Genomic DNA, 19,788 nt, shown 5'->3' with positions numbered 1-19,788 from the left:
TTTGAAATTTTTAGATCGAGCGGGTAAACTTTACTTTTGGCTTCATCCATCAAATTCAAACCAAGGGTTTTATATTCACTGCCTATTGGTTCGAAAATAAAAGAAAAGCCCAAATTGAATTTAATATTTTCAGAAATTGGAGGGATAATTCCTAAAAAAAAAAAATGCTCATTTTGATAATAATTTTGAAAAATATTAGGTCACGGTAATACTCTTAATATTTACCATAATTAACTGACACCAGTAATTAATATATCTAACCACATAAAGTATTCAATAACACCCAATACTTTTTTTTAGCCACAATTGTAATTTCTATTTACATATCCATTATATAACATCTACATGTATACAATAAATTACTCCCCATACTCACCTTTTTTAGTGTAAAATTAAATTTAGTATTTCATTATTTTGAACATATAAAACCTTTTGTTATAAAAAACATATAAAATAATATTAGTAAATAATTTATTAGCCTTTACATTTATATAATACATTATTTAGTTATCATATTTTAATAATATATTTTTTAGTTTTTAACTTTTATTCTATTCAACAGTTTAGTCTCTCACTGGAACCACCCCTACCATGGATGGTTTCCGACTCCCGACTGTTGGAACTACTCCTATTATCGATGGTTTAAACCTCATGTTTCTGACAAATTAAGGTTCGTAGTGGCTAATTAAGTCATTAGGTTTGTATTTAATTACAAAATTTAACTTTATTAATATATGATAGACAATAAATTTATCTAAGTTTGTTAAAAATTACTCAATTTTACTTTCGTAATCTAAATTTTGCTTAAGTTATAGAAGTTTTATATTCGTATATGAAAATTGGTTCTGGACCACTCAGATTATAACACGTATATATACGAATTTTTTTAAGTAAATTCGATTTAGCAAAAATTGGGTGGCGTGTCAAAAATTATATTATGTAAGAAGAATTAACAAATCGGATAAATTTTAATCCAAAATGGATTAAATATCATGTATGATGATAGTATAGTAGACAAATATTATCAAATCATAACAAATCGGATAAATGATAAAATTTTGGGTATTAAAAGGGCGAACTAAGCGTTTATACTTTATACTTTTTCATATATTCAAAAACCTATTAAAATTTGTTGTTAAAAGCTTAGAAATGTAAGTCTTTTGCTATGCTAATGGGAGTATAATTATTGTCTAAAAAACTGTGACATTAAAATGTACCTCTTAAAAGAGAGAGCTTCATGGGGAATTTATTACCACCATAAGTATGTTGAAGACACGAAACACACTCTTAAAAATATAGATCAATGTGTAGTTTGCAGTTTAGAACTGTATAAAAGAATATATAAAAAATTTGAGTGCACACTAGTGTCAAAGTTGATGCTGCATTAAATGTTGCAGCAGCTTTATTACGGAAAACCGATATTTCAAACACCGATTTTGCATACAAACTGACACAGATATATTAATTACCGATGTCAATTAACCATATTAGATGTGTCAATTAACTATATTAGATTATAAAGAGCATTAATTGAAAAAAAAAATTACCTCAACTTTTTTTTAATTATCTTTAAAAATAGCTTATTTTTTTAGGAATTATCCAAATTGAAGACAATGGTATTTTATTAATTCAATTATTTTGGTTAAATAGTGAAACATACGAAGATTCCACAAGTAGATACGATATGAAGGAAGGCTAACACTTAAAAGGCATGTCCTTGGAGATTTTGTTAATGGGTTTACTATGGAAGCAGATGGTGCGCAAAAAAAAATATAAAAGGAAGAATGAGTAATGTATATGGATATCCGCTAAGGGATCAGGAGTTGGGATCATGATCAAAGGACTTGGACTTATCTGGATCTAGTGTGCGAAAAAACTCGCTTTCCCATTTACCAACAATGCTGCACAATATAAAGTTGTGATACTTTGGACTACAATTATTAAAGGAGACAGCCTCAGCGTGAGTGTTGACATATAGTGGTTCACAGTTAGTAGAAAATTAGATCAAGAAGAATTATGTTGTCAAAGATGAAACTTTGTATTTATATGCCGAAGAAGCGTGTAATCTTATCTGAACTTTAGAAGAAAAATAAGTGAAATATGAATTAATATAGAAGTGGGTCAATTGGCTAAAACAACATCCAACATAGAATAATGGAGGACAATCACATGACCCATTGAAGTAAAAACCAATCATGTGTATGAAAATGAGGTGGCAGCAATGTTGGGAGCCGCAGATGAAGATTGGTGAATCCCTATTATCTAGTACTGGATGGCGAGAATATTGCCTACTGATAAAGTGTAAGCAAAAAGATTGTTGAGGAAAGTGACACATTATACAGTTATGGGGGGATAATTGTACCGAAGATCATTCGGTCAGCCTTAGCTAAAGTGTATAACGAAAGAAGAAGACAATTATGTATTACGATAATTACATGAAGGAATCCATGGGACAGATGAAACATCTGCTACCGTTTTTAGAAAGGCAAGATTAATATGATACTTTTGGGTGGGAGCAAAGCTTGACGCCAAAAATTTGGTAGAATCATGCCACAGTTGCCAGCTTCACGCCAATGATAGCCATAAGCATAGGACGTTACAAAGGTCCATATGGGAAGGGTGGCCTTTCGCAACTTAGGGAATCGATATATTGGGCCCGCTGCTAGAAATGACTAAGCAAAGAAAGCATGTGATTGTTGTCATTGACCATTTTACGAAGTGGGGTAGAAACACTTATTAATTATTAGAATCAGAAGAAAGAACAACATTGAGATAAGGTGGTGGACATGCCCACACACCACGAATTTGCTGAACGTTTTACATAAGAGACCGAGCAAACACAAGACAAAATAACTTAAAAAAACATGAATTTTCCTGCATATGGTGGTTTAATAAGTTAACAACTTGCAAGCAGTCAGATTGAATCTCCACAGGTTCTCAAAAGAAATTCTTCAACCAGTAAAAGGCTTCCTGAATTGCAATGGCCTCATATAGGTTGGAATCAAACAGTCCCCCTAGTGCTCCATGACTCACTATGATACATTCACCCTGATAATCTCTAATGAGAAAACCAAATGAACTGTACCTAGCTTCTTTGAAGATTCCAACATCTACATTACAGTAAAAAAATTCTTCAGGTGGTTTACGCCAAATTGATGTGTTTGTGGCTGTTATAAGGACTGGGCTGCCAGAGGGGATCTGAGTTTAAAACTTTTTGCGAAGGTTTGGGAATCAAAAATAGATTCACATCTATTTATTATCCTCAATCTAATGGCATGACGGAAGTCACGAATTGAACCATAGTAAAAGGAATAAAAAAAGGTGGGGATATCGGAGGACAAAACGGGCAAATGAGATAGATATCATTCTATAGGCTTACCGGACCACTCCAAGAACGGCAATATGGGAAACTTCATTCGCCCTAAAGTATGGAGTCGAGGTTGTCATACTAGAAGAAATAGGATCACTAAGTGATCGAGTCCTCTATTACTGCGAAGGACAAACTGAGATGAATATACAATAAGGGATTACAATTTGGAAGAAAAAAAACGAGATAAGACATACATTCGCATGTCCGCCTATAAACAATAGATTGTCGCTTATCAAGACAAGCGTGCCAAGTAAGTTATTTTGAATAAAGGAGATTTGGTCTTGCGAAGAGCAGAGAAAACATAGTCAGCAAAGGCAAGGGAAAATTCGGCATCATCTGGAATATCCATAACCTCCGCAAATATTATCAGAAGTAGTTTGTATACATCCATAAAAATTGAGCACTCTTTTTCCTTCGTCGGGTTTTTGTCCCACTAGATTTTTCCTGCCAAGGTGTTCACAATACTTAATAGGCGGATCAAGATTATTTGAATCTATCTTGCTTATCACATTAATACAATGACTAATTTTTATTCCTTATTTTTCTTTTGATCTGCATTGTCGCAAAATATTAAATATAAATATTTTCTAATCTCTTTTTAGGGGGCAGCTTTACAACATCTTTAGTATGATAGAAATAGAAATAAAGCCTTTCAGTGGTGAATAGAATAGAAAAGGTAAGTTTTTGTTTTAATTGTTGCAAAACCTTTAGTGGTCGAACCAAAATAGCTTAAGTTGCAAAAACTAAAATAGAAAGTTTTTCCAAAAATTATAAAGTCCTTACAAGATAAAGGGAAAGTCGATCCAAGCCCATCTACATTCTCATTAGGGTTTTTTTTTACAGGAAAATCATATGTGACTAAAATTAGTTGTAAATATATCATTATTTTTTAAATATCATAAATAATGTATGATTTTATACTCTAATTTAAGAATTTTATACTTCAATTCATAAATCGTAAACCCTACAAAATATAGTTTATAAATCTTAATCCTTAAAATATATTAAAAACAATGATTTACTTAATTTGACATAATTGAAATTGGGTGTTGTTATACTTAGCCACAAATTCCTACCCCTAGCCCCGTGAAAGGACGAAAATGTCCTTTCATTGGTTTTGGGTGGAAAAAGCCTCCTTTTTTTGCCTTCCTAATACACGGACGTGTGGCTATCACGCCTCATCGTGTGGTCGGGCGTGATAGCCACACGCCTCACCTTGTGGTCGGGCGTGTAGCTATCACGCCTGACCACACAGTGTGGCGTGTGGCCATCACGTCCGACCACACGGAGGCGTGATAGTCACACGCCCGACCTCACGGTGGGGCGTAATAGCCACATGCCCGCGTGTCGGGGGGGCAAAAAAAATTAGCCCGCTATTCAATTAAACCCATAAATACTTGTTACGTGTTCAAACTACACAATTTTAATTAAACCTGTAAATAACATACAATTTTAATTAAAACCCGTAACAATAATATAAGTTCATGAATAAATATTAACTAAAATTAACAAAATAAATTAGCAAAATAAAAATTTAGTTAAACAAAATAAAATTTACAACAACTAAACTCAAACAAATTAAATTTACAATATAAAAATTTAGTTAGACTAAATTAAACAAATTAAAAATAACAAAAATTTAATTAAAGTCAACTAAATTAAAAAAAAATAATTGCCCATACGCCACACGGGCATATGGAGATCACGCCGTCACCTATAGTGGGACATATGAACATCACGCCGCACCACAGGTGAAGGCGTATGAATATCACGCCGTCACCTGTGGTGAGGCGTGAGGCTATCACGCCTTCACCTGTGGTGCGGCGTGATGTTCATACGCCCCACCAGAGGTGACGGCGTGATTTCCACACGCCCCATGTCCTGATTCCAATTTTGTATAACAGCAAAATCCGATGCAAAAAACGTCCAAAAAACATCAAAATCAAACGGAAATACGTATTATAGGTCCCTTTCCTTTACCGATTCATGTTTTTATTAGGGGTGGACACGGTTCGGTTAACCGGTCCATTAGGCAAAAAAATTAACCGAACCGTTATCAACGGTTTTTTAACCATCCAAACCGAAACCGGTCCATATCAATCGGTTAACCATTAATTTCGGTTAGGTTTTTCGGTTAACTGTTTTTAAACAATTCTCACCAATTAACCAAAAATCAACGGTTAACCATAATTTTTACCCAGACCTAAATTTTTAAACAATATTAAAATACACATTTCAAAAATTCAAACGAAACGAATTCATATAAAAGTTCAAATTCAAACATAAGTACCGAACTAAAAAACAATCCATCAAATTTACATTTAAAACATAAAGAAATGTAAATAATATTTCGTTAAAGTGCTTATTACAACATTAATCCATCAAATTTACATTCAAGTATAATCTATGTTATATATTTATATTAATATAGGTTATAATCTATGTTAAAGACTTTTTTTAATCTTTTAATCTATGTTATATAATACTCCCTCCGTTTTTTATTATATGACGTTTTGGACTTTTTAATTTGTTCATTTTTATATGTCGTTTTGTATTATCAATGCACTTTTTACAATGCTTTCTCTAATTTGCCTCTATTTATGGTAAGAGAGAGATATAGTATTAATGCAAATTATCTTAATTAAGCCCTAAAAATTAATAAGAGAGATAAATTTTACATAGAAAGTAGAGATCTGGGAAAAAGTATTAAGGGTACATTAGTCATTTTAATAGCCTCATTAATATTGCATTGGTCTTGGTGAACAACCTTAAACGACATATAAAAAAGAATGGAGGGAGTATATGTTATATAATTATATATTAATTTTTTTTTTAAAAATTGGTTATATTTATTAAACGGTTCGGTTAACCGTTAACCGTGGTTTTTGAAACTCTAACCCGAAACCGAAACCGAAACCGGTACCTATATATTTTTGTTAACCATTAAGAAAACCACCGGTTTGGTTAACCGATTTTTCCGGTTCGGTTTACCGATTTTCGGTTCGGTTACCGGTTTGATTGGTTTTTTTGCCCACCCCTAGTTTTTATTGATAAATTAGTCCGGATTAGATTAAAGAGAGTTTAGGTTGTTTGAGAGGATTTGAGAATTCTAAAAATTGTCTAAAGGGTATTTCGGTCTTTTCACGAGGCTAGGGGTGGAAATTTGAGGCTGGGTATAGTAATTCACTTGAAATTCTTACTTGATATAATTGTAAATAATTTTTCAAAAATGGATTTCCATTCTGAAGCTCATTATCCTGCATTTTTATTTCACATTCCGTGGCATGGGCCCTTTTATCAGCCCAGTCCCATTAGTGTCGAACCCATACCACCCTACTCTTAATCGTGCTCCAATTCAACTCATTTTTAAGTCAAGTGAAGAAAAATCCACGCCAAAATGGAAATAACACACATGCGTAGTTCGTTTCCCAAGCTTGGGGTTTCAGGAAAAAGAATAAAATCATGTGTAGGCATTTTCGGTTCTTATTCTGGCATATTTTTCGACCAAGAGTTCATAAATAAACATAGACCAAAATGTGGATCAATTTTCCAATATTTCTGCTGAAACCTTTCTAGATAGCCTTCAAACATTAACTACAATTCTAATTCAGCCTTTCTAGATAACCAATCCAATCCAAAACTAAAATGGAATCTGATTGCATTAAATTTGGTCCTCAATGCTTGGCTGGTTTTGAAATGAGCGGAATGCAACACATTCTCAGTCTCTCCATCCATGACCATGACCATGACCATGAACCAAGTAAATAGTACAAATCCAAACTTTATTTACACATCAAGAACAAAAAGACAAATTCGTTTTTTCACACACTGATGATTGCTTTATTGGCGAAGGCATAACCCCCTTAAGATTCTTAGCATCGGCTTTAGCCCCATGAGCAATCAACAAAAGAGCAACCTGAACATGCCCTGTTTCCACTGCGCAATGAAGAGGTGTATAACCTTCATCATCAACAACATCTACTCTAGCTCCATGATTCAGCAACATTCTCACACTTTCAATTCTTCCCTTAAAAGCAGCTCTGTGTAAAGGTCTCCATCCGTTCTGGTCTCTTTCGTTCACATTTACTCCCTCCGATATGCAATTCTTAATCCCGTTTACATCGTCCAATCTTGCTGATCGATGCAATATATCCCCAAATTGCAATAGACTGTACAAATGTGAGTTCCCATTTTCAACTGCAATGCCGAAACCTGTCTTTCCTTGTTTGTTTACTGCGTATTTTATTAGACCTGAACACTCTAATAAACATTCAACTGTTTCTAGATCCCCTTTCTCTGCAGCCAAATGAAGCGGAGTGCAGCCATTACTGTCCACTGCATCAGCTTTCCCTCCAATTGAACCACAGAATCGAATCGCTTCAACATTGCCGCAACTTGCCGCCACATGAATTGGAGTTCTACCGTATAAATCAATCGAATTCGCATCAATATCTTTGAAATTAGAAATCAAAGCCTGCATCAGATCTACTCTATTTATCGCCGCTGCTTCGTGTAATACTTTATCCACCAAGTAATCAATCACACAACCTGAAGCAATCAGAACCCTAACTACATCTATATTTCCTGCTTGAACAGCCTGAGTAATCATCGATCGCCCCTCCGAATCTTTACAATTCACATCTCCGCCTACATCTATCAATTTAGCGACCAAATTGGGGTTACCGGATCGTACGGCGGATTCTAGCAAGGCTGTGAGCTGAGATCCAGTACACCCAGAGATTGCCCGGTTAAAATTGGAAGGGAGATCAGCGATTTGGGCGTGATTGGGTATGAGATATTCAGCAACATGAGGACCGACGAGCGAGATGGGAATTGTGGCATCTCTGAAAATATGGGGTCCCGGTCTTGAAAAGAGGCGGCGGAGTTCGTCGACATGAGCCTTGCCGGTGGGGAGCATGGCGGATTTAACAGTGAGGACGTCGGGAGGAGAACGGAGAGGGGGTTGATGAGGTGAGTGGGAGAGGGTGAGGGTGTAAGATGAGGATGAAAGAGGTAGAATTATGGAGAAGGATTGGTTGATTGAGAAAACAGATGGGTTAGTGGTGGTCAAGGAAACAGCGACGGACATGGTGTGCATAAGATTGCTCAGCCTGAAAGTTGCGCTGCACTTCTGACCTCTCTTGAACGGTATCTCCACTTCTTTCACATCCGGCTTCACCAGTCTGTCCATGCTCTAGTTTGGTTAGGAGAAAGCAGAGAAGAGGGGATGAAGATTAGATGGTGAATACTGAATAATGTTAGTTTTCCTTTTTTAATTGATTGATTAATGGGGGTTAACTTATTGCTAATTATTTGTTTTCTTGTTGATTTAATTTAAGATTGAGGGATGATGATGGGGACTTTGAAAATGAGAGGAAGCAGTCTTTGTTGGGTTGCTTGAAAATGCAGTGTGGAGGAGGGGACAATTAAGGTACTAAATTTTGATTGATGAAAGCCCAACCACTTCAACTTTCATACCAACTTGCTTGTTTCATATTGGTCTTGTGGGGACACCGGTGGTAAAATTTCCAGGTATGACCATTTTGCTTAATCATATCTCCTTTGATTGGGTATAACTATATTTTATAGTCAATAAATGCCTAAATAATTAATTGTTGTCTTCCATTCTTAGAATCAAAGTCGGGGGTCTTCATTAGAATTTTTAAATTGGGCAGTGTATTTCGTTCTGAATTTCCATGTTTATGATAAGAGACATTGTTAGGCATCAATAGAGGTAGGGATTTTAAATTCTACCTTACAAGATGGTTTCGTGTGACAAGGAAATCTTATACTAGTAATCATTTTTAGTACGTTCTACTTTTCCCTAAATGTATGTGTAAAAACTTGATCCTATGTTCACTTGATCTTGCAACAAATAATTGATTATTTATAAATCCACAGGCATGTTATATTACTATGATAATAATGTGTGCTGAATGTAAACAAGGGGGAGTTCCAGTTTGCAAACTGAGTCCCAAGCATGGGCCAGGTTTCGAGTAGACTTCGATAAAAAGTGACAAAGGGAATATATTAGTGGTTATTTAGAGCAAACCCCGTGTTGGTATAAGCACTACTATAGAGGACATGGGTCTTTCGGCATTGCCATTGGTGACACTGGCTTAAGTTGATCCATCCAAGTCCATCGGGGACTAGAAGACAAACATTCAACTTTAGGCAAGAGAGGCGAATGTCAGGGCTATCAGAGCCTATAGTGCGTGATATTACGAGGATCAATCTTGTTTACACATGGGATCTTACAAATGATATGCCTAAGTATAACCTATTACCATACTCTCATAAGTATGAATTGACTGGACGTATATAGAGGAGAAACCCCTCCGGTATCGGTTGGTTGGCCGAAGGCTTGTAGACGTCTTAGAGCCACATAAGGATTTGGCTAGTCTAGAAATGTCCTCGTGACATTTGGTATCAGAGCTTTAACCAAGCGAATTCTTTGCGGAATGGGAGAGTGAGCTTTAACAAAGCTAGTTCTTCTGGTGTGAGCTAGTGATGCTTAGTTTTTCCCAACGAGTTGGCATAACAATAATTTTTACTATGATTTTTTGAAAATATTTTATGATGCTTATCGGATTGATTAAAAGCATGTGTCATACTAGGGCTTTCATTATGATACTTATACCCGATGGGTGGGAGTGCGGAAATAATAAAAAGGAATCGAGATGCTATCGCAAGTGAATGCTAAATAGCGAATGGATTCTCCTTTACGAATGTGGGTAATGAAACTTTACGACATTTGACCCCTTAAGTGCGGGGAGAGGTCGTAGTGAATATTTATATCGGTTTGGTTGTGTCAAGCAACATACATAGTGGTGGATTGTTGGATTTTGGTCTGACGAGAGCAAATTATTCAGATGTAGTTTGCATTCCGTCTTACCTCAACTGGGCGAGACATTGCTTGTGCTTTCCCATGAGTTGGAAAAAACTCACGTTGATTTTTATTTTGATTGCGATGCAAATTTGAAAATAACTAATATCATATTAAATAAAGAGCTGGACACGTGGACCAATAAGGTGCCTTATGCAAAAAACATAACCGCCAGGATACGTGTTCCAATCACAGGATCAGATTTCAAATATACGCTCCTAATCCCCAAGAAGCCCCGTGATATACGGTAAAGGGGACATATGCACAAAAGCATACAGAATATGAGCCAATCAGGTGTTGACATGTGGAGAACTGCTCATCAGTAGGTATTTTTCATTAACATCTATAAATACCCATTCCTAAATAGGCACAAGGTACGCAATCAATTATGTCTTCACTCTTCTTTTCAAATCTTACTTACTTCCTTAATAGTAAAATCACTGACTTAAGCATCAGAGAAGGGACGTTGTACACCAGGCCCTCTCTAAAAATCTGCTAATTCTTCCCAGGTGACTCCAACTCAACATGTTCAACCTATTTTGTAGATTGAAAGACATCACTAACCATTATTTACGAAAACTAAGAAGTATTCGTAAGCATTGTGGCCTATTCTGTCGCAGGAAAAGACAAACGTCGAAAGCGATTGAGATTGTGGGTAGCAAAATCTTAATGAACAATTCATTGGCCATGAAGGGCTATTGACGAACAAAAAAATTGGGAGTTTCATTTGACCAAATAAGGTCATGGGATGAGATTATAGAACCTTAGAGGCCATGGACCAATGAGTATTGATGTTGAGATTGATATGACCTCAAGGTCCGATCTGATCGGGCGACCATTATGATGATTGATCGATTGAAGAAAATCTTAGGCATGTGATCATATGAAACTTTTATTAGTAGGGTCCAATACGAAGATGCAATTATTTAGGGTTAAGTTAACCTAGAGTGGAGGATGCCCTTTTGTTCTTACTATGATTTTATCGAGGGGACGCCTGGGATGACTCATAGGTTGTGGTTCTTTTTTGCAATGAGCCTGATGGAGGGACGCCCAAAATAAACTCATGTGTAAAAAAGAACGAGTTTTAGTGTAGGTTTCAATAGAAGTTTCAAGTTGGCTTAAGCGAAGCCAAAAAGGGTCAAGCAGTTTGTGCTCTAGTGAAAGTAGTGGAAGCAAACCCGAGACTAGACATGGGAAATTGAGATGTGATTCAACTAAAAGGAACATCCAACAAGCAAACATTCATTCAAACTCGTAGATAAACAATTAAACAGAGTATAAAGATTGTGAACAAGTAAACCCGAGGCAAGTTCACATATAAGTAAGTCGTGGAGTCATACAAGTGGAAGATACATGTTGCAAGTCAGACAACAAAGTGGTGGGCCAGGACATATCAAATCAAATATCGGACATGCTACCATCGAGCCCAAGTTTGTGGGAACAAACAGATCCAATCAGAATCCATCAAGTCGCGACCAATGATCAATGATGATAGCTTGGAGATATATTAGGTTCCAAGCGTCCAAGCAAAGATTAGAAGCTAAGTCTAAGAATGGTAGTTTGTTAAGCGAGAGTATGATCTAGATTGAAGAAGGTAGATTTTTGGGCTAATCATGGTACAAACCCCGAGGTTTCATTGTTAGGTTTTCAACCTTGGATCCATTTCATGACAAAATATTGAAGAGATCCAATGTAGTGAGATGGTGTAGAAATAAATAGATAAGACTAGAAATAACAAAGAAGATTATCCATAAGTCGGTGCAATCCTTTCTAACCATGATAGTCAAATAGTGGTATCCAAGTAAATCAAAGTTCCTTGTTGTTTTGAATCAACAAAGTGCAACACTTAAAAAAGGATGAGGTGACTAGGTTGCAAACACCGATACAATTATCAATGCATTGAGCAATATGAGCAAGTAGAGACAAGATCAAGTTATCAATCAAATAGAGATGATAAGTGATTCAGTGGCATGTCGGTGCCAAGGTTCTTCTTAATTATCCAATCCATTTAACCCCAATCATCGAGAACAACGATTATCCTAGTGGAGGATAATGAATGGACCCCTTTTATGGTATTATATATAAGATATATAGAAGGGAGAGCTAGATTATACTGTATAATAAAAGAAGAACAAATAAGAAACCCTCAATTAATGAAAAAGATATGTATGTCGATCCTTAATAATAGCAAAATAATTTTCACAAGTACAAAATTTTCAACTTTGAAAACTTCCTTTTGTTATAATAAGGAAGCAAGTGTGCGACATCAACTTAGAAAAGATTATTCGATGAAAATTCAAGTTTAGAGATTTCAAGATCTGAACCAAAGGAAATGCGGTGACTCAGAGATTTTCAAGTTGTAGATTTGTGAAGCGCCTTAAGAGATGCCATAAGAAGGGAAACTGCAGCAAGATCAGTTTGAAAGACAATAACAAGTGCAAACCTTGGTGGAGTCTGATTTTAGAGATATGCACTCTACCGAGGAGTAGGTAAGTGTGATCAACGAGGTAGTTGATCGTCTAAGTGGGGGAGAGTGTAGTGGGGGGAGGGAGGTTGGTCGTTGGCAAACTCAGGCCCAAGCACAGGTCAGGCTCCTTCGATGAGAAGCGACAAATGGAACATAGCAGTGATTATTGGGGACAGACCCCAAGTTTGTATAAGCATTACTATTTGGGATAAGGACCATTCGGTGTTGGATCTATACCACCCCCTGTGCCAGTAGTCGACGTTGGATTAAATTGATCCACCATGGTCTCTAGGAGGCAGACATTCAGCCTTAAGTGAGAGAGGCGAATGTCTCTATAAGGGAGGAGCCCTATAAACACTAGGGAAAATTACACAGAAATTCATTTTTTAAAAAATATTTACAACTATGTCAAGTCATAATTTTAGATCATGTCAAACTAGTAAAATCAGTACTTTTAATATATTTTAAAGATTGAAATTTATAAATTAGAAGTTTAGAATATATTTTCTAGGGTTTATGATTTATGAATTGGGGTCTAAAATTTTAAATTATAATGTAAAATCATAATATATAGAGAATAATGACATATTAAGAATTAAGTTTGGTGATATGACTTAGTTGTAATTTTGTACTTAATTATGATATTCATGTATTTGACCCTAAACACTATAGGCTATCGAAGCCCATAGTGTGCGCTCCTATGAGGGCTGAGATTGTTTGCATAGGGGACCTTACAAGACAGTATGCCTAAGTAGCTTATGAGGAATGGTCTAGGTTCGACCATAATCTTAGAAGTATGAATTGACGGGATGCGTATAGGGGAAAAACCCCTCAGTAACGGTTGGCTAGCCGAAAGCTTAAGGAAGTCTCGATGCCACACAAGGATTTGGCGTAGTCCAAAACTGTCCCTATGACAATAAAGTAGGACATGTTCAGTAGCATTCAGTTCAAATCAGTAATGTATCATTACTTATTATCATTATAATTATTTTTTTACAGTTATTTTATTATTATTATTAGAACCATTATTATTTTTATAAGCTTTCTATTATAATTATTTCTATTTTTAAAAGATTATATTATTATTTCAGTTTCAGTAGAATTCAGTAGCATTCAATTCAATTTTTTTTAAGTAAAAAAGAACAGGGCCTTAATGTAACCACAATTCTCATTATAAAATCTAATGAGTTAATAATTATTATTGGAAAAGTAAAAAAAAAAACTATTGTGTGACGAAATTGCAAAAAAAAAGATTGTGGTTTAAATTTTTATAAACGGATACAATGAAATTTATTATGTTAGCAAACAAAAGATCTTCATCCAATATTATTAACTAATGAGAGCATTTTGTCATTTAACACTTTTTTCTTGGCAAAAAACATCTCGAAGCTTTCTATCATTTCCAATTTTGGTGGATTGGGCCTTTGATATTTCATTTTGATATATCATTCCACTAACCATTTATCTTTGGTCATATTAAACCCTTACTCACACTTATGTTGATACAGATTTGTAACGATGTTGATAGTTTTGATCTTAAACTAATAAAGAAATAACTTTTCTCTAGCTAAACTAGAAAAAATAATCCCAAAGGTTAGAAACATTAGCCTTCAATGGAGAAAATGTATTTGATTCCTCAAAAGTTACATCTTTTACAAAGATTGAGACTTTTATACCTCTATAACCCTAGGATAGAAATGATATAATACCCCTCAATGCACCACTAACACAACTTAAGGCATTAAGGGTAAAATAGTTACAATTAAACTAATGGCAAGCTAGCAAATAGGTTAACTGACAAAATAGTAAATAAGTAGTGGCAAAACAGTAAATATAATATAATGGTAGAACTTGCTGGTTAAGTCAGTCCACATGCCGTGTGGACTGAAATTCCAATAATCTACACACTGTGTCGCCAAATCCACACGTAATGTGAATTAACCAAAAAAACAAGCAAAAACTAGGGTTACTAGCCACATGCCATGTGGGCTTCTTCACACGCTTCATTGTTGATGCTCAAAATCCACACGACGTGTGGCTGTTCTCACATGCCGTGTGAGCCCTATTTTGGTGATTCCCATACATCTTCCTTGATGCCATCATCATTCTCTCATTCCTGAAAAGAATTGGACCCCAAATCTTTGGTAGTGTGCTCGAGAGATGCATTCCGCTTGAAGGGACTCAAGGCCCAAACATTAAATGAAGGAGACGTCTTTCTCAACTAATTCAAGGGTGCTACATGATAAGCATTCACATTGATTCATTTGATGAGCTTGTACGGTCCATATCTCCTAAGTTGAAGCTTGCTACTCAGAGCACTAGCTAGGCGCTCCTTACTCAAATACACTAGGACTTCATCCTCGAATTCAAACTGCAAATCCCTTATGTGCTCATCAACCTTGGCCTTCAACTTGATATTATGCTATTCAAGCTTCTCTTTCACTTCATCATGAATTTGTTAGAATTCATGAGCTAGCTTTTGAGCGGAAATACCAACCTTGTCCCTTTTTGATATGCTCACAATGTTAAGGATGTGGTTGGATACCTTAGTGTAGACCATTTCAAAGGCGACTTTCCGGTTTCCGAATGAATGGTCCCGTTGTATGCAAACTCCACTTAAGCTATCACCAAGTCCCACATCTTCGGCTTACCATCGCACTTACTTCTCAAGAGATTCCCCAAGGGAGGTACACGGTAGACACAATTGGTTTCCCTTCATGAGATAATCATCTAGCAAATGGCAGTCACTCTCACTAACTTTACTTATGCACTTCTCCCAAATGGTCCCAAAGTTCGGATCCTATTTGTAATCACCCCTCATGTGCTCAATGAGTCTACTTCAAGTGTTGTAGTCTTGTGTAACGCTACCCTTCGGCTCAAAGCATCCACAACTCGGTTTTTTCTAGCTTTATGGATAAGTTTATAGGGGAACTTATACATAAACACAGACCATCTAGCATGCATGGAACTCCTAAGTTGTTTTTGGCTTCCAAGTACTTCAAGGCTTGGTAATTCGTGTATAGAACGAACTCCTTTCCAACGAGGTAGTGCTCCTAAGTCTTCAAATCCCTCACTATGGCATATAACTCTTTATCATAAGTAGCCATTTTTGCCCTGGGTCACATAATTTCTCACTAAAGTAGGCAACCGACCTCTTTTCTTGCATTAACGCCACTCGCATCACACTTAACCTTAAAGAGCTTATCAAAATCTGGAAATGCAATTACCGAAGCCCTACTCAGCTTCTCTTTGATGAGTGCAAAACTGCCCTCTTGTTCATCCTCCCATTGAACCTTCTTCCCTTCTCTAAACACTCGGTAAAGGGAGCTACAATGGTGTTGAAATTTTGGATGAACCTCCGATAGAACGTTGCCAACCCATGGAAGCTTCGGATGTCTCCCACATTACGAGGTATTGACCACTCTCGGATAGCCTAAAACTTCTTTTCATCCACTGTATGCCTTTTCCACTAACCACATACCTGATGAACACCAAACCCTCCCTCACGAAGTCACACTTCTTAGTGTTTGCATATAGTTGATGCTTCCTCAACAAGTCAAATACAACCCTCAAGCGCTCAATGTGCTCCTCTAGTGTTTGGTTATGAATGAGTATGTCATCAAAGTAAACAACCACAAATTTATCGATTAACGGCTGCAAAACTTGGTTCATCAGCCGCATAAAAGTGCTTGGAGAGTTTCTCATCCCGAATGACATCACTAACCACTCACATCTCCCACATTTTTAAGAGTCTGCCAATCTTGGATTGCCCGAACCTTCTCCTCATCAAACCGAATTCCATCCCCACTAACCACATATCCCAAGAAGATCAAGCTCTCCATAACAAAATCACATTTCTTGGAATTGGCATATAGTTGGTGCTTTCTTAACAAGTCTAGCACCACCCTTAAATGCACCACCCTTAAATGCTTCACATGTTCCTCCAAAGTTTGTATGTGGATGAGAATATCATCGAAGTACACCACTACAAACTTCTCGATCACCGAGCGTAGAACATGGTTCATTAACCTCATAAAAGTGCTTGGCGCATTTGTCATCCCAAATGGCACCACTAGCCATTCGTACAATCCATCTCACGTTTTGAAGGCCATCTTCCACTTATATCTGGCTCAGATTCAGATTTGGTGATAACCACTCTGCAAATCGATCTTGGATAAGACCTTTGACCCACTAAGTTGGTCAGGCATATCACCAAGTCTTGGTATTGGGAACTTATACCGTATGGTAATCTTGTTAATAGCCTGACTATCAACACACATGCGCCATGACCCGTCTTTCTTCGGTGTAAGTAAGGTTGGAATCGCACATGGGCTCATACTCTCCCGCACGTACCCTATCTCTACCAACTCTTCCACTTTCCCTTTCATTATCTCGCTTTCCTCCAGACTCATTCGGTAATGTGGAAGGCTCGAAAAACTAGCCCGAGCACCAAATCAATATGATGTTGGATGTCACTCAATGGTGGTAGTCTGTATGGAAACTTTTTAGGAAATACATCCTTATACTCTCCAAACATACTTTTCACTTCTCTCGACACTTCTCTATCCTCCACACTCTTCGGTCCTCCATTATCCTTTACCATGACCACATAGATGAGTTGGCTCTCCTTACATTCATTGATAAACAATTGGTGAGTAGGGCACACTATCAATATCACCTTCTTATTCAAGTTCAGTTCCCCCATCATAGGGGTTAACATATACTTCACTTCATCCTTCATGAACCGATACATGTTTCTTCTTTCGACATGAGTAGCGTCTCTATGAAATTGCCAAGGTTATCCCAAGAGTAGATGAAACACATCCATATCAACAACATCACAATAGATCTCATCTTGGTAGTCCCTAATAGCATCAACACTTTGCACCTTTGATCTGCTCTCAATTCGCCGACGCTTTTAATTCACCTTACGCTATAGGGGCTTGGATGGGCCTCAACAACTAATCCAAACTTCCGGACGTCGGTATTGCTTATGATATTCTCTTGGCTCCCTCTATCAATAATCACATCGCACCTTCCCCCTTGCACCAAACAATGGGTTTAGAACAATTGATGTCATTGATCTTCTTCAACCCGGTTAGAGACCAACAATTTCCTCACAACATGAACGGTATGGCCATCATCATATTCCCCATCATCTATCGGCTCACAAAACACTTCATCATCATTTTTATAGCCGTCTTCATAATGTTCCACCATATTAACACTCCTATTGGGACATTCATTAGATCAATGACCCGACTCATTGCAACGGAAGCACTTAAACAAGGCTAGTTTGGCATAAGGATAGTTGCCATTAGGAGGTGGTGGTGCGCCCCTATAAGGTCTCACATTCCCTACCGCCGCTTTCCCCACAATTGGAGCTTTCACTCCACTAGTGCTTGCCACTTACTTCCCTTTATCTACCGGCTTAGACACTTCTCTCCCCATAAACGAGCTATCTCCATCGTAACAACGGTAGCTATCTCAACTTCTCACATTGAATTGAGCTTACGCCTTAAGTGCCAAATTCCATGCATCTTGTACTCGGATCACCATTTGTGTCCCAATCCTATCTTGGATGTTATAAGTAATCCTTCAAGATATCTCGAAGTCTTTTGACTTTTGATTTCCGATAAGTTTGCCATTTCAGAAAGTCGTAAGAATTCTGAAGTGTACTTGTGGATGCTCCTGGTGCCTTGAGAACATACCCGATATGAGCTATAAATATATTGTTCATAATCCAACGGTTGAGACCGCTCCCGAAGCATCACCTTCATCCAAAGTTAAGACCGAATCAGCTCCCTTCGCCATCTTCTTTCTTTCCTCTCTTAATTGGTCCCGCCATACCGAAGCACCCCCTTTCAAAAGGTAAGTTACTAACCGAACCTTCTGTTCATCCGGAATACCGACATACTCAAAGAACCTCTCCACTTCCGATAGCTAATCTAAGAACCCATTGATATCCAATTCACCCCCAAATGAAGGCAAATCAATTTTTAACTTGAAAGCATTGTCCCTATCAAAGTTTTCGGCATAACCTCTCATAGCATGATCATCATCAATATATGAATTTATCCCAACAATATCATCATGCTTACCATCTACAAAGCCAACATGTCCCATATTTCTAGCATTTGTAACATTTTCAATTCAACACCATCGTACCCATCGCTTCGCTATCTTCGTTATGCACAATAATAAAGTTAGGTCTTTTTACCTCATGAGCCCTTGGGCCCGTATGATGCGAGTTTTGTGGTGTCGGGTTCCTCAGTGGAGGTGAACATGGAGGTGTGGGTTACCATTGTGGTTGATGGATCGAAATCTCATCTCTTCTTTGGTGACCTACGACGGGTTGTTGGGCCATAGCTCTCACTTCTAGTTGGAGCCTATCCATGGATGCTCTAATCTCATCGGTGAATACCTCAAGTTGTTCTCGTACTTTGATTATTAGATCTTCAATCTTCGTGTCTTGTGTCTCCATAGCTTCTTATGATAACCTCGGTTGAACCATTGTCAAAGAAGTCTCGGATTTGGAAACGATCGACTCTAATACCAACTGATACAGATTCGTAACGATAACGATGGTTTTAATTTTAAACCAACAAAGAACAATCTCTTCACTAGCTAGAACTAGTAGGAAATAATTCCAAAAGGTTAGAAACCTTGCTTCCAAGAGGAAATTTGTATTTGATTGAAAAAAGTTGTTCATTAAATACCTCCCTAAACTAGATAAGAAAAGACTTAAAAGTGCTCACTAGGGTTTAAAGTTTGAATTACATAATAGGGTAAAAATGGGAAGAACTAGACTAATGGCAATTAAGTAAATAGGCTTAAATACGGTGGGGCAGAATTGCGGCTGAGCCAGAATTGTCTTTCTTGACCGGTAAGTAGAGTCATATGGCATGTAGCCTATCTTACACGTCGTTTGGCTAGTTCTTGTCAATACAAGCTTTGGCCAATCTTCCTAATTGCCCCGCATATTAAAATCCAAGGATTGGTGATTGGAACCACCATGCAAACACATAAAATATGGAGTCAACATATTAAAATCCAAAAATGTAG

The 19,788-nt window shown here is 37.0% G+C and overlaps 1 protein-coding gene across 1 annotated transcript; it reads right to left on the bottom strand.

Moving 5' to 3' along the window:
* Window positions 1-7,011: 7,011 nt before the first annotated feature.
* Window positions 7,012-8,760, bottom strand: LOC136218352 (protein VAPYRIN-LIKE-like). The gene has a single exon (XM_066005168.1). The coding sequence runs from the start codon at window positions 8,559-8,561 to the stop codon at window positions 7,164-7,166; it is 1,398 nt and encodes a 465-aa protein (XP_065861240.1). The 5' UTR covers window positions 8,562-8,760; the 3' UTR covers window positions 7,012-7,163.
* Between the last annotated feature and the right edge of the window lie 11,028 nt (window positions 8,761-19,788).

Source organism: Euphorbia lathyris, chromosome 2, assembly GCF_963576675.1.
Source record: "Euphorbia lathyris chromosome 2, ddEupLath1.1, whole genome shotgun sequence".
Classification (NCBI taxonomy): Eukaryota; Viridiplantae; Streptophyta; class Magnoliopsida; order Malpighiales; family Euphorbiaceae; genus Euphorbia; species Euphorbia lathyris.
This window is presented reverse-complemented; position numbering and strand designations above follow the sequence as displayed.